Below are 15,346 nucleotides of genomic sequence, written 5' to 3'. Positions count from 1 at the left end.
CTGTTGACCCTTCTATTTTTTTTGTGTGTTCCACGGCTGATGTCAGCCCTCAGGTTGTCCTAAAGTGACTTCTATGATTATTGAACAACACATCCAAGCAAGCAGCATTGAAATTTTATTAGGAATCTTCAATGAAAAACAGTGCATTAAGGTGCTGCGGAGAGTTAAGATAAAAAGATTGCAGTGTTCCAAAGAAGTTCTCAAAACAATGCAAATCACAACATTTAAAAAACAAACTTTTTTTAAATGTAACCTACAGTAATTCGATTTTCATTTACAAGAAAGAAATACAGACATTCTAAGATAAAGGCTAATTTAAAATAGGATGTTGGCTCTTCATAAACATCTTTGGGGCCAATAGACGACACATTAAAATCATTATCAGTCCAATCTACTAAGGCATTTGATGCAGTCAGAGAAAGTGCGGCTGATTTTTGGTGCATTATGCATTCAGGCACGTAAACAAAGAGCTGTTAGCTGAAATCAAAGTTTAAGAGCACAGGATCAGGAACATCTAAACTGAGGATGATTTGGGTGAACATGAAGAACAATGAGCTCCACAGCCGGACGCTCTGAAGCTTCTAAACGTTCAGCCTTCGCTGTGCAGCTGTGTCCTTGATGTGTGACCGTCAGATGTTTTATCACTTGCTGGCTGCGAACACTGCAAAAGATGATAAAAGACCAACAATCTTTGTATTGTTCTGCTTTCTGGTCAACAGATTTGCTACATAAGGATCAGTGTTGTCAGGTTTCTCAGAAAATGTGACGTTATCCAGACGACGTGAAGAAAGTGAAGTGACTCAGGATATTTAGAAATCGGTGAAGACACACCGATTAGTTAATATTCCCTTAATGTGGTCTGCCAGTTTCGTCTTCCATTTAGTTTTGAGACTTACAGAACTGATACCAAAGCGGGATACTCACTTCTCTCCCTCAGTCCTTGACCGAAGCTGTGCACCAGCCGGATGAGGCCCCCGAGCAGAACCACTTTAATCAGCAGTGAGATGAGCGCTCCCGTGACGGCGGCCGCCTCCAGGGTGTATGTGCTGTCCTGGAACCATTTCATGATCACCTGCAATGAGAGCAAACCACTGAGCCTGGCAGGAATCTGTTCCGTCATTCTGACATACATGTGTCACACAAGACACAGCTGTGGTTGAGTCGACTGGATCCCAGCTGCATTTAAAGTTTCTCCATGCAAAATGGAAATACAAATGAGCTGCCGCCCCCGACTGACGTTTCCTTCAGTATTTACTCCAGAATCCAGTGAAAGGACGCCAAACAGGTTCACCGAAACAGGCTGGAATTTCACTTTCTGTGTCAGCTGCATCCTTCCACCCAACTTCATGGAGATCCGCCAAGCCGTCTGTGTGACTGGCGAACGCACCAGCTGCATTCACCCTTTTACTTTGATCTATTCCAAATTTTAAATGGCTTTCTTTTTGCCCTATGTCCAACCCACCTAACAGGTTTTCTGAGAATCTGTCATGCAGCTGTTGTGTTATCCTGCTTGAAGACAAACAAACCCATGTCAATGCAAACATAATCTGAAAACAACAATCTCTGTTTTAAATTCATACAAACTGTATTTGGATTGCGTGCAACCAAAGTCCTTCCGTGTTGGAGAATATGTTGTTTATGCCTTGACAGTTAACTGACATATGCTTCCTGTCACACTTTATGACTGTGACCTAATTTAAAATTTGAATAATGTCACCAGCCAGAGAACATTGTTTTCTGTCAGGTCTTATAGGACAACACACCCAAATTCTTCAATAATTACAACCTATGCTGAAGGAACACGATTAGAAGAGTATTTTGAATAATTTAAAGGCTACACCAGTCATGTGAAAAACATTCACCTCTGGAGACACCACTATGGCATTTCTTCCATACCATAATACAAAGTTCAGCAGGAGACAACTGTACTGACTGGTGTGCAGCAGGTAAGAGCAGACATGGATGAATCCTGTTGATTGTAATGGTTGTTCAGTCCGGCTCAGGCCACATCTGAATTCTATCATTACTCAGCTACATTCATTTGTGTTACTGCTGAGTCACGTTGCTGACCGCCTGCTGCTGTGAACGCACACAGCAAATCATCAGTCAGTATTAATACTCATCAGAAAAATGGTCCCGACCACTGACCGCCCCAGCTGCTGCAGGAAATGACTTCTTAAAAAAATGAAATCTTACAGCTGCGAAGTGTTTTACCATCTTCAGGAGGCTCCAGCGTATCGTCTCTTTCTGTGAAGTCTCTGACAACCAGACGTTCAAAACCTGCATAACCAACGGTTTGTAAAAGCTGCTTCACGACCCAGACTCCGAGAGACGTCTGAGCGCCGGAGGGACTTCACTGTTAGCTCACCGTGTACATCAGGTAAACGAAGAAGGCAACTTGAGGAAGGTTCTGCACCATGAAGACCCAAACTAAGACCTTGGCTTCCTTTAAAACCTGAAAAACATTTCAAGCCATCCTTCAGACCTTTGCTGATTAAAATCCATTCAGCTCGGACATTTTTCTGCTCATTGGCGTGAGGAGAGGATTTAGAGGCGATGGGATGAGCAGCACTCACAGCGACAGCGCCGACAGCGGCGGTGAAGAGGGCCCACACCACCCCGACCCCCAAGATGATGCTATTGGCTGTTGACCAGGCCGAGTCGGCTGTCGTGATCAGGATGCAGAGACACAACTGAAACACACCAACAACAAGCTCACCTCTGACTGAGCTTCTGTACCGACGTACGTTCAAAACAGACATGCTGTACAAGTTGGATAAAGCTGTACCTGAGCCTGCAGGTCAAAGGTCACCATGGAGAAACACAAGTTCAGCAGGAAGTATTGTTCCTGGAGGCTCTCCAGGGCCCCGCCCACACGGAATGCCATCATGTTGGGCCTCCTGATGAGCAGCGTGGTGCAGAAAACGTGGGTCACACCCAAACACACAATGCACACGAAACGAGGCTGCAAAATGCGAAAAAACACACATACACACACACACACACACACACACACACACACACACACACACACACACACACACACACACACACACACACACACACACCTGGATTTATGATAGTTTGACTACCTCCTATTAGCCGCAAATCACACCCACTTTCTCATAACGTTTGTCCACTCATCAAACACAATCTGAGGCGTGAACACTCCCCTTAGACTAAAGGATCAACACTTCATTGTTAGACACCACTTGTGCAACAGTGACATCTGATGGTGGAGCTGTGTCTCCTCCCGACCAGACGGATGCTGCTGAACATTAGTTTGAACATTAAGAGCAGGAAGCAGCGTTCACTCGTCTGTTTTTTTAAGGCCATGCTGAAGTCAGCCAGTCGTTGGGGAGAAACCTTGGTTCTATTTTAATCCCGTAACGGAGCATCGTAGACACTTCCTCCCGTGGACACTTCCTCCTGTGGAGTTTCATGCGTTGCCTACCAGCAGCTCCTGTTTGCCGCTTGATCCCAGCACTGAGAAGTTGACGACCGATCGCACCATCACCACCAATATGCTGAGGACAAACGCCACCAGCTCCTGTGTGTTCTCCTGCATCACCCCCCGGCTGATGTAGTAGATACAGAACACTGCAGGGAGCAGACCAGAGCCTCACACAACATTTGTATAAAACACACATTCAGTTTTTGATGGTTTTTTTCTCATCATCTGGGGATCTGAATGGAAAGCTGTGACGGGTTCATGTATAACATGATGAGTGTCTACAGCAAGCAGACATTTGGCATTCTTGCCAAATGTGAGCTTGAGAGAGCAGCAACCCCTTGTGACGCAGGATAATCAAAACACATGATGATGAATATTGATCCTTCAGTTATCAGCCTCAGTTATGTTCTAGTAGTTATTATGAAGGCTACAAACTGAACTTTTCCAATAAGTGTTGGTGCTACTGTGGTTTTAGATGTGTTTTCCTGTTCCTTTTTTTTTTATTGTAGAATGAAGTGGCGGTCTGTTCATCTTGTAAAATACTTTGATTTAACTTTTGTTAAATTTTGGCATAACACAAATAAAATAACTTGACATCCATCCATCTATTTTCTTGCTAACTACAACTGTAATCATCTCGTCTTCACATTTTCCATCTCCCGGGAGAAGTGACGACTCGTCTATTGTCAAATTTCCGTGAGAACACTTTCTTTCTTTCTTTCATTCTTTCTTTTTTTTTTTTGTACTATTAGAGGAACGAAAATCCAAGATGTAGACTGTTGAAGATCAAAATGAGTTTAGTGAACTGCTGATGTCATTTTTTTACAACAGTGTGAAGGGAAACAGACAGATGACACCACAGCAATCACATTCTACTAACGTTTCACTAAATGAGAAACTTCTGCTTTTTACCAACTACTTCTCAAATGGATCTAGTAAGAAACCCGTCTTCCTATCAGCGCCGACAGCGAACAACTTGCTTGCTGCCATTAAAGCACTCACATATTCCGATCAGCTGGATGAGCGACACGGTGAAATTGTCCTCATCAGAAACGTCTGTGTTCATGTGCTGCTTATAGATGCTGGACGCAGTGAGGCCCAGCAGCACCAGCAGAGACGCAATGGTGAAGCAGAAGTAGAGCTTGAGCAGACATGACAGCTCCGACCACGACTTTATCTGCATGAGGGTAAAAATGAAAGTATAGGTTACATCAGGCATAAAGAACCAGTTCAACCAGTTTCATACTTCTTTGATAAAAGTTCACAGCAGTAGAAGTACAACATAAACACAGAAGGGTTTATGTGACTTTCTCTACTAATCAGATCAAAGCTGATCCCTTCTCTTCTTATACCAGTTGGCCTCTACTTTACAAAGCAGTAATAACGGAGCTTCTCCTGTACTGCAGCAGCGTACCGGTCCACATGGTGTTGGGATCAGGTCATGGTGTCGGGGCCTCAGATTTGGAGACAAGAGATCTGGGGCCTCTGGGGGCTGACCAGAGACCTGGTTTCCCAACAACGGACTGCAGTGTAAAGAAATCAAGTCATTAGAGGCAGATGCAGATTTTTTCATGCACTACATAAAAAGACTGAGATAAAGTAGTTTGGAATATTCATCCGTACGTGTACGGCAGATATGGAGAAACACTGGACCAAAATAAAGAGACAGAACTCACAGATCAGACTCCTCCACCAATGCCGTCACTATCACCCCGTAAATAAACTACAGCTCTGTTCACCATGTAATCATTTGAAATAGAGTGAATATGGTAAATCTACAAAGTAGAAAATGCCATGGAACATAAAATCCTAAGCACAGATAAGCACTAAATTATTCATACTGATGAAAAAAGTTACTTTAGTTACTTTTATTCAACCAGCAACTTTTTTCTTGATTGGAGATGAACCAGGCCTCTTGTACATCATCTTATCTTCTGTGAGAACTGGGAAAAAACTTGCAGGTTAAATAAAATTAACTTTTAAGTCGAAATTTGCCATAGGTATGATTAGTTTGAGTTAACTATATATTTGTATTTCTTAATATTATACTTTAAAAACAGAAGAATTTGAAATGGCGTTCATGTTTAAGGAGCTCATTTTTATTGGGTTTAAAATGCTTTAACATTAACTCTCATTTCCTGTTATTTTGAATTAATGGGTTTTTATGTGAATCCTGCATCATTAAAAAGTGTGACAAACATTTTTAGAATTAAACTGATATTAAAACCCCTTCTCCTGCAATGCGTTGGCAACCCATGCAGGGTGTACCCCGCCTCTCCAATGAATGAATGAATGAATGAATGAATGAATGAAACCATTTTGGGGGGTTTTTCATTGCAAATGAACAATTATTGTTCATTTGCAAAAGTTACCCTTCAAACAACTGCATATTTTCAATGCCATGAAGGAGCTGAAACCAATCTGTAAACAATACCCTAAAGCATGACAGAGGTCCTTCCTGTACCTGGACTCGCGTTAAAGAAAGAAGAAACGTAGATAGATTCACTTTTTGTCACACATTGAATAAACTACAGTACGACTGTATTTGAATTCAGTGACGTCACGGCACCGTCCAGGTCCGGTTTCCGTGCAGAAGAGTCCGGAGCGGAGAACAGGAAGTGGAATAAAGTCCACCGACGGATCCTCACCTAATCTCGTCCATGTCTCAGCGGACAACCCTGTTACATGTTCCTCTCCTCCAGCGAGTCTCTGCTTCATGTTCACATCTCTCCATGTAAACAGGAACCAGAGCAGCAGGAGGAGAAGAAGAGGAAGAGGGTCTACTGCTGCTGATTAACCGCCACCGACTTTCTGTGCTGCCCCCTGGAGGACAGTAGGTGAATTCACGTCAACCCCTGGATGCACAAGTTACTAATATGCAGTACCTCCACTCCTCCACAGGTGGGGTCAAACATGACCCCAGGGGTTGTTTTTCTTTAGCAGTTTCAAAATAAAAAAGTTGTAATATATTCATATTCCAGGTATTCCTCATAGAACATGTTTGTGACATGACACCATTTGCATTTTTCAAATTTATTTTTCATTAATTTTAAGAATTTGCAGTTTTTACATCCCGCGAAGCCGTGATGTATTGTAATTGTCAGTGTTTGCGTGTTCATTCGTCCGGACTGATACCGTACGCGCATTTAATTGGCTGACAGCATCCGGAAGTGCGCTACGTTCTATAAGTCTCGGACTTCCGTGAGACACAAAAGTGCTTTAAACAATCGATAAGTGTGTGGGAAAAGGTAATACAGATAGAAGGCAGTTTAATATCAGTATGGAGAGTGTTCAGAAACATTGAAATTACTGTAAATAATAAGATAAATAGTTTGTCGCTCTATCACGGAATTTGTTAATCGTGTGTGGTTCCTGGAACGCATTTACCACGAGGAACAACGGCGCACTGTCTGCCTTTTTAGGTACACATCTCTGAAACCTGATGAGATGTAATGACAAAACAAAAAGCTACATTTCCAGCAAGCCAGAGGCACAAAAATGTGTAGGCCAGGGCAAAATGTTGAATTCAGGGGTGTCGCAAGATGTTGGAGTCTCTGACTGCCTTGTTTTACATGCATATGTATACACAAAAACATTAAATCTCCTCTCACTGTGTGCATCTGTCACAAACTACTTGCTTCTGGCTGTGACCGTTGCACACAGTTGTACTGCATTTGACACAGCAATCAGTGGTTTTGTGATCTTTCTTTCTTGGACACACCCGGCACCTCTTCCTCTTCTGCTGACACTGTGTGCTTTTTTCCTGTGGCCGGATCGCAGCAGTTTTGTCACTCCACACTTTACCATTGCTTCTGTGATGTAAGTTGGTAGGTTCTGTATAGGCATTCAGAGCGGCGATGTCAATGATGTTATACCAGAACACCACGGGCCATCTTTACGTCTAGTGTTTGCAGGTGTAGTTCACAACCAAATTTTGGTCCATAGTATCCACTCCTCTTTTCGTCTGGTTGTAGAAGAGGATCCCTTCTGTTTTTTTCTTTGGGCTGGTTTCATCCACCATCCTGCTGTGGTTTATTGTGCTAAGCAGCAGAACCCAGCAGTTCCCCCTTCTTTCTTACGTAGCTGATCATGGTCATGTTGCCATTGAACACAAATTCGGTGCTGTGTACATCTCTGGACCTAGAAGCCTTCATGACTGGAGGAATGTCTGGCTTGTTCTGTCACAAAGTTCCCACAATAGTCAGACCCTCTTCCAGGACATGTTCAGCAAGAGGACTGGTGAAGAAGTTGTCAGTGGTGATGTTGCGACCTGTGTGTCTGAATCCACTGCACGATTGACGGACAATGTTTTCCCCAGATTCTTCTGGACGTTTTCTTCTGGTTGTCTCCCTAGGTACACAATTCTATCAACTGCATATGAGGTATGTGCATCACAAACCCAGAAGATCTTTATGCCGTACTTGGGGCTTGCTTGGTCCTCCCTCTGAAAGGCACAAGTTGTTCATCCACTGTCACACAATCACTGGGGATGAATTTGTACCTGCAGTTGACCAGGTTCAGGTCCCATATGTAGCGATAAGCTGCCATGCAACCTGTTTCCAGTCGGGAGTCTGGTCCACTTGTCATCAAAGTGTATGTTGCGACTGACAAATGACCGAAAGACGAGACAGCCGCCACGGGCTAAACACTGGAGATAACTGATGACACGCGAGCCAATTAATATTAATTCACTTCTGGATCTGATCAATACTCTTTGTTTATTGTTACGCTGCACACCGATTGACACTTACAGTCATTTTGAGTAAAACAAAGACAATACTACACATAACCAAAATATCCCAAGTGGTCAACACAAAATTTCACCCTGGTACTCACCCCACACCATAACTAGAAGTAACTGGTGAACACAGGTGAGCGGTATTAGTTATTAACTTCTGAAGACACACTCCAGTGCCACTCCTCCCACCACAAGCCAATACCCACACATACACCATCAGGCACATACGTTTAGGTCCTACAGCGTAAGAAACGGCGAATATCTTCAAATCTTCGAATTGACATAGTGGCCTTGTACAATGGGTTGTGCAGAGGACTCCCGAAAAGCGTACAGACTGGTACATTCCAGTTCTTCTCACTTCCTGCAAAAAGGGTTAATCCAATTAAGGCCACCAGCTCAGGTTACATTTTTCCACTCTTTCCAGCTGGCTGGTGGGTAACTCTGCCCAGTAAGAGCCCTTGCAGCTCCTTCGGATGGGCATAATATCCACGTCCTCTTCAGATGACTCATCAGGGGACTCGTGTGTGCCTCACTGGCCTTGGACAGTGGAGGGACAATAGTCTGGGTTCTCTACTGTATATCTGAGATGTCAGATTTCGAGTCAATGCCTGCGACTGGCTCGTCATCTCATCCATCCTGGATCATTTGTAAGACATGATCCAAAGAGATCCCAGCTGGCAGCCATGTTATTTTTTTTTAAAATTGTTCCAGCAGTAATTTTTTTTAAAAATTAAAAAAAAAAACATGAACAAGGAAAATATTTGAAATGCACAGAAAACTAAATCACATAGCCAACAATACTGGTGGCTACTGTTAGCTAACAATACTTTTAGCTACTGTAAGCTAACACTACCTGAGTATATTGCTGTTAGCTGACAACAAAGTAGGCTAATCTGACATTTCATACATCTGACCACTAATTTGATCACATATTATAATCTATCAATAAAAAAATTAGGTCATAGAGAAATTACTATCACGTGTGTTGCTCTGTAAAAATGGCCTCCTGGGATGTCAGACTGCTGACACCAGGTGTGTTATCGGACAGCTGCATCAGAAGTGAAAGATGACATCAGATGTGGAAGTGGGACAGTCAACGTTGCTAAGAATGACATTTTCAAACAAGAGTCCATTTTCGGGGTCATACTTGATGGCACATACGGAAGAGTGGGGTAGTCATACAAAAAGGGAACACTCCGGCTGGCGCCAGTGCACCTCAGATCCACATGTAGACGAACAACCACGCACACACACTCACACCTACGGGCAATTTTAAGCCGGCCAATTCATGCATGTTTTGGAGGTGGAGGTGGTTGGAGGTGGTGGAGGTGGTTTTAGTGGTTTACTTTAGTGGTAGTCTTATGCTCATTGTCCTACATAGAACTTGATGTCAAAATTAAGCCCTTTATAAATAACCTCGACAGTTACTTTGGGAGGGGGATTCTGCCTGCAAGGATAGATTATTAGTATCCAGTCAAAGAGAAATTGTTCAGTTTTGATTATAAAATGGCAATACAAGCAGAAAACAAATTAGAACATATCACAATGCATTTATACTAAATATGGGAATACCACATTGACTGTACTAGATGGCAGGTTCTCACCATTAGTTCTGTGATGGAAGTAATGAGGTTCTGTTCTTGATTACTTTTTCCAGTTGTACTAAATTAGATATTTTGGAATAGTAATGACTCTGCTGTTTGTTAAAAATCGATGTACTGTACTTTTTTGGGGGGTAAATTTTAAAATATTGCCTTTCTATAAATCAATGAAGATATCAGTCCTAAACACTTCCTTCATTCATGCCAGTCAGTCATAACCGTATGACTGCCTGCTTGATATTCAGTAGGTATCCCTGTTGGGCTCTGACTCATCTCATGTGCCCATGGTTCTTTATTCTGACACGTCAACTTGGAGGACATATATTGACTCACTTGTCACCTAAAATCTTCCACCCACTATCACGTGGAGGAGGAGGAAGAGAAGACGAAGAAGATTTTTTTTTTTTTTTTGCACTTTAATCACACTCAAACATATAAAAAAATTTTACATTAGATGAAAGTGCTAAAGTGCTTCAAAAATGCTAAAAACCCAAAAATAAAAGAAGAAGGGGAAGAAGATTTTGATTTTTAAAAGTACATTTATTCATAAAAGCCAAATTACAAACATTCAAAACAATAAAAAGACATTTCATTCAAAAACATTTCTGAATGAAGAAAAATAACATTTATCAAACTAAAAACAGAGGCTCTTGTCTCCATATTGAATATGCTCCATTCATATTAAAAGTACAGGACTTAAAACATAGAAGAAGAAGAAGAAGATTTTTTTTATTTTTGCAAAAACACTTTATTCACATTCAAACATTTTGCAATTTTACATTAGATGAAATTTCAAAAACACTAAACACTCAAAAACATTAAACATCAAGAAACAAAAGGAAATACAATCTAAAAATTAGTGCACTATAACAGGAAGTTTGCAAAAGTGAGGTGGTCATCAACTAAAGTGCATAGGACATTTTTGTAACACCAGATGTTCCTAAAGTTATTCAGGTCTTTTGTCAATTTATAGAAACCAAATTCTAGTTTTAAGCGACATCTGATGTTACAGCAAAAAACAGTAGCTGCCATCTTGAACAGTATTGTTTTCAATTCTCCTCTTCCTGGTCACGTAAATTGCAAGTTTTGCCTCCCCAGAAATAAAATTTAAAAGTTGCCACTTTCTCTGATTCGATCTATTGTACCCAGCACCGTAGATGAATTTCCTGATACTAAAATTTTCACTGAACAGATTAAAAACATTCGTTACAAGAGTGAAGAGCACTGCAAGTCTCCCATACTCACTAAAAGCATGAAAGACTCACGAAGGGGACAGAAGGGACACTGGCTGGACACCGCAGGGTTAAAAACAGAGATAAAATCAGAACCGATGGCACCATGTAAAATCCTCCACTGCAGGTCGGCTGTTTTTTTCTTGAGGGGAGGTTTGTACAGAAGTCTCCACTGTGGGTCAGGTCCATTTCCCATCATCCTGTTGACCCAGACAGTGGGCACTCTGTCACACAGGCCTTTCTTGTTGACTACTTTTACACAGTATTTGTACAGTATTTTTTTGTTGGCTGTGTGCAGGCTGATTTCTCTCTCATCTCCGAGGAGACGACCCTCCAGCTCTCCAAACAGGGGACTGATGTGGACCTCAGGGAAAGGATCTTTGCTGTCCGGCACAGTCCCTGTACTATAGTCCAGGAGGAGGCTTCTCTCCTTCCCGGAGAGTCTTTGCCTCCACAGTTGTAGCACCCTCTGAGCCACCCTGGTGGACTGGATGTTCAGCAGGGAGCTGACAGCCTGGGCATCCGCCAATGCTGGCCCGGCGTTGTCCACCAGCTGCTGGAGGGTCATGGTCCTGGTTCTGCAAAGCGCTGCAGACAGCCCAGGTGTGGCTCCACTGCAGACATCCAGCCTGGCTCCATGCACTAGTGGTTCCTTCAGTAACCAGAACAGAGAGTCAGAGCTTTTTCCTGGGCTGCTTCTAAATAGGGCCCATGACTTAAAAACACCATGATAAAAAGGAGGCAAACCGTTTAACTTTAGAAACTTGGAGTCCATTAAAAACAGTGCAGCATCCAGGTCCAAGTTACTCACACGTCTGAATATGCAACTGGCCACCTCTCTCCACTTCAGATCCGCTGGTCCGGTCAGAAACCGCTGGATGAACTGTAATCTGAACGTGGCTGTTCTACTAGCCAGGTGGATGAGGCCCTGTCCCCCCTCCTCTCTGGATAAAAACAACACTCCTTGAGGCACCCAATGCAGCCCATCCCAGAAAAAGTTAACAAGTTTGGTCTGGATTTGGGCTAGAAACCCTGATGGAGGGTCCATACAGGCCAAGCGGTGCCACAGCTGTGAGGCCACCAGGTTGTTTATCACTAAAACTCGACCTCTGTACGACATTCTGGGGAGCAACCATTTCCATTTTTTAAGTTTCCCTTCCATTTTTTCAATGACGCAAGAAGAAGAAGAGTTCTAAAATCACGTTTATTCATAAAAGATGAAGCACAGGATAGTCACATTGACACAAATTCCAAAACAGATTCACGCAAACAGGAACTCACATTTCACAAACAAATTATATGAAATGTAGGAAAATAAGCAAAATAAACATGAATTAAACTAACCACTGACTGAACACAAATATGAGGACTGTAAGACAGTGGTGAGGTGTGCTGCAGGTGTGACAGAGGAGTTCAAGGTGGAGGTGGGACTGCATCAGGGATCAGGTCTGGTTAGACAGGAATCTCCATGGACTATGATGTTTGCAGATGACATTGTGATCTGTAGTGAGAGCAGGGAACAGGTGGAGGAGAAGCTAGAGAGGTGGAGGTTTGTCCTGGAAAGGAGAGGAACGAAGGTTAGCCGCAATAAGACAGAGTACATGTGTGTGAATGAGAGGGACCCAAGTTGTCTTCTTTTTTTATGTTAATGTGCTTTGTATGTTTTCTTAGATTTGTTTGTCACACGTTAGGTTTTGTTCAGTGCCTTCCCTCCGCTCACACAGGTGGTTTCCTGGAAAGGGTTATTCCAGAGGAGGTAAAAGGCCAATTTCTTTTTGTGTACAAATTAGTTTATCTGGCAGAAGTATTAATCTAACCTGTCTTCTTTCATTATAAACAGACTGCCACTGCTGTTTTGTTATCATAGTTTTGTTTCATTGTTTGGTTTTCATTGTTCTATTTTGCTCCATTTTGTTTGTTAGGTTATTGTGCCCTTTTGTAGTCCTTGTATTTATTCTAGGCTTGTACTGACTTTTCCCCCAAGACAATATACTGGACTGTGGCAGCAGTCCTGCTAACTTTTAACGTGTTTTTAATTGTTCTTTCCTTTGCATGAGTGACAGTGGGACTGTTCGGACGGTGGAGCTATCGGTGGTCGGGGTCCCTCGCTTCAGCTCCACACTCCCCTTAGTTGGTATGTGTAGTGATTATTTTCTCACAGCCTTCACATTTTATACTCTTATCCCTTGTTTTTTGGGTTTTTTTGCAGTGTGAGTGTGTGTGTCTGGGCACGGAGCTTGGTGAGTGCTCTGGCCTCGATTGGCTGCCTGATTGCAGTCATCCTGGCCATCCTGCAGTGCTCATGCAGGTAATTGAGACCTGATAGGTCTGTTGGTATTGTGTTGTTGATTTTATTCTCTTTTAATAAACTTTTTAGTCTTGGGGGAAGATCTTTGTTTCTGCCCATTATTGGGCCATCACTTGTGTCAATTTTCAATATCTGTGGCCTGTTCTTGAGCTTAGACAAGTCTCACAAGTTAGTCATTTAATGTTCCTGGACTCTACTCTGAGTTCTCAGGACTGCAGCGGTACGTAAGTTTATCATTATTTAAAATCTTTACCATTAATTTATACATGTTTTTCCCATTACTCAGGCTGATCGGGTCTGACACGGAGTCGTTAGAGCAAAGAGACAAACTTTCTGCAGGGAAAGGATCAGTATGATTCGGGTTTAAAAGGCCTGTACAATATAAATCTATCAAAGTCAGTTGCTGTGGGGTGATTCGGCTCCTCCAGCTCCTCAACAGGCTTCTGATGAGCCTCATGGAGGTCATACCCACAGTAGAGGACAGAGCAGCAGTGCCATCCAGGGTGGGTCCACAAATCTCCACCACACATCCAACAGTAGAGATTTTAGCAAAGATTTATTTTTAAAATCACTTTAATTCACAGAAGCCAAATTACAAGATAATCAAGTTGACAAAAAATCCAAAAGATTCACGCAAAAAGGAATTCACATTTCACAAACAAAAATGTCGGAAAAATATGTGAATTAAACCAACCACTGACTGAATACAGGTTTCTCACTCAACATGGAACACAAGACACTTTTCACGCAAGACTTGTTATTGCATGTTGGCATGTGGGTAACCCATGACCACCTTGCTGTGAGGCAGCAGTGCTAAGCCCTAAGTGACCCCATTCTGAGGTAAAGAGATGATGAGTGTGCTTTACTTCACCTTTCAGTGGTCATAATGTCGTGTGTGTGTTGTGAAGCACCTCAAACCCTCAGACGAGTGAGAGGAATATTTAGCTATCAGGATCTCATCCATGTCAGGTCTTGCCTCAGTGCTGCCCATCTGAGCTTCAACAATACCTGATGTGTCCAAATTGTCATGTCATTTTAATTGGGCATCTCCCCACCGATATATTTGAAGAAGCTCACTTGAAAACCTCACACTGTCACGCTTTAATTCAGTGGTCCCCAACCCCCGGGCCGCGGACCAGTACTGGTCCGTGGGCCATTTGCTACTGGGCCGCACAGAAAGAGAAAATAATTTACATTACTTCCGTTTTGAAAGATGTTTTATTTTGAAAAATTTCCCAATTCTCTGTTACATCCGTCTACGTCAGTGGTCCCAAATCACCGGGTCGCGACCCGGTACCAAATCGCGGAGTAGACCGAACGTCCGGAATACACTTCAGGTGTCATTGTCTCCCGTTACCCCTAGATCAGCGGTCCCCAACCACTAATTCTCATTATTTTTATTATTATTATTTGATTGACTTGTCCACCCTTCTATTGGAAATGATCAGTATTTCTCCTACATTGAATGCACTGATTGTATGTCGCTATATTTCAAAATAAACCTCATCAGTGCAGTCACTTGAATCGAGTTTTTAATATAATTATTTCTTAAGATTATTTCGTTTACAGAAATGTTGATTGTCAATTTATGACAAAAAAGGTTGTTTATTGTCTGTTGATGTCTGCATTTTACATAAAACCACTGCGGATGATTTATTATTAGATTACAGCTGTCCTGGCGTCATTAACTATTATCGAGCAAATGAAGACCGGTCCGTGAAAATATCGCCTTAGATGAAACCTGTCTGTGGCGCAAAAAAGGTTGGAGACCGCTGCTTTAATTCAACCCACTACTGCCCACTACTGGCCTAAGTGAAGTTTTTTGTAAACAGCGGGTTTGCGTTGTCGTGTGGACGCTGTAACCAAAACTTTTTTATTCCGGGGGGCCTCGCCCTGCGACGAAAACTGATGTGACCTTAGTGTGTGTGACCCATGTCTACATGTACACACAGAATGGATGGATTTAAATCTAGCTATTTTCTGACGTATAACAGCGTGTGTGTGTGTGTGTGT

General features: G+C 42.5%; 1 protein-coding gene across 1 annotated transcript; it reads right to left on the bottom strand.

Annotated features, from left to right (window-relative positions):
• Window positions 1-214: 214 nt before the first annotated feature.
• LOC137608113 (uncharacterized) lies at window positions 215-6,205 on the bottom strand. Its single transcript, XM_068334180.1, has 9 exons — window positions 6,103-6,205; window positions 4,869-4,977; window positions 4,457-4,631; window positions 3,455-3,600; window positions 2,789-2,965; window positions 2,577-2,693; window positions 2,369-2,455; window positions 925-1,072; window positions 215-661 (listed from the first exon to the last, which is right to left on the bottom strand). The coding sequence occupies exons 1-9, from the start codon at window positions 6,114-6,116 to the stop codon at window positions 642-644; spliced, it is 993 nt and encodes a 330-aa protein (XP_068190281.1). The 5' UTR covers window positions 6,117-6,205; the 3' UTR covers window positions 215-641.
• Window positions 6,206-15,346: the final 9,141 nt, after the last annotated feature.

This window comes from Antennarius striatus, chromosome 2 (genome assembly GCF_040054535.1).
Source record: "Antennarius striatus isolate MH-2024 chromosome 2, ASM4005453v1, whole genome shotgun sequence".
NCBI lineage: Eukaryota > Metazoa > Chordata > Actinopteri > Lophiiformes > Antennariidae > Antennarius > Antennarius striatus.
Note: the sequence above shows the minus strand (reverse complement) of the source record. Positions and strands in the feature narration are given on the sequence as shown.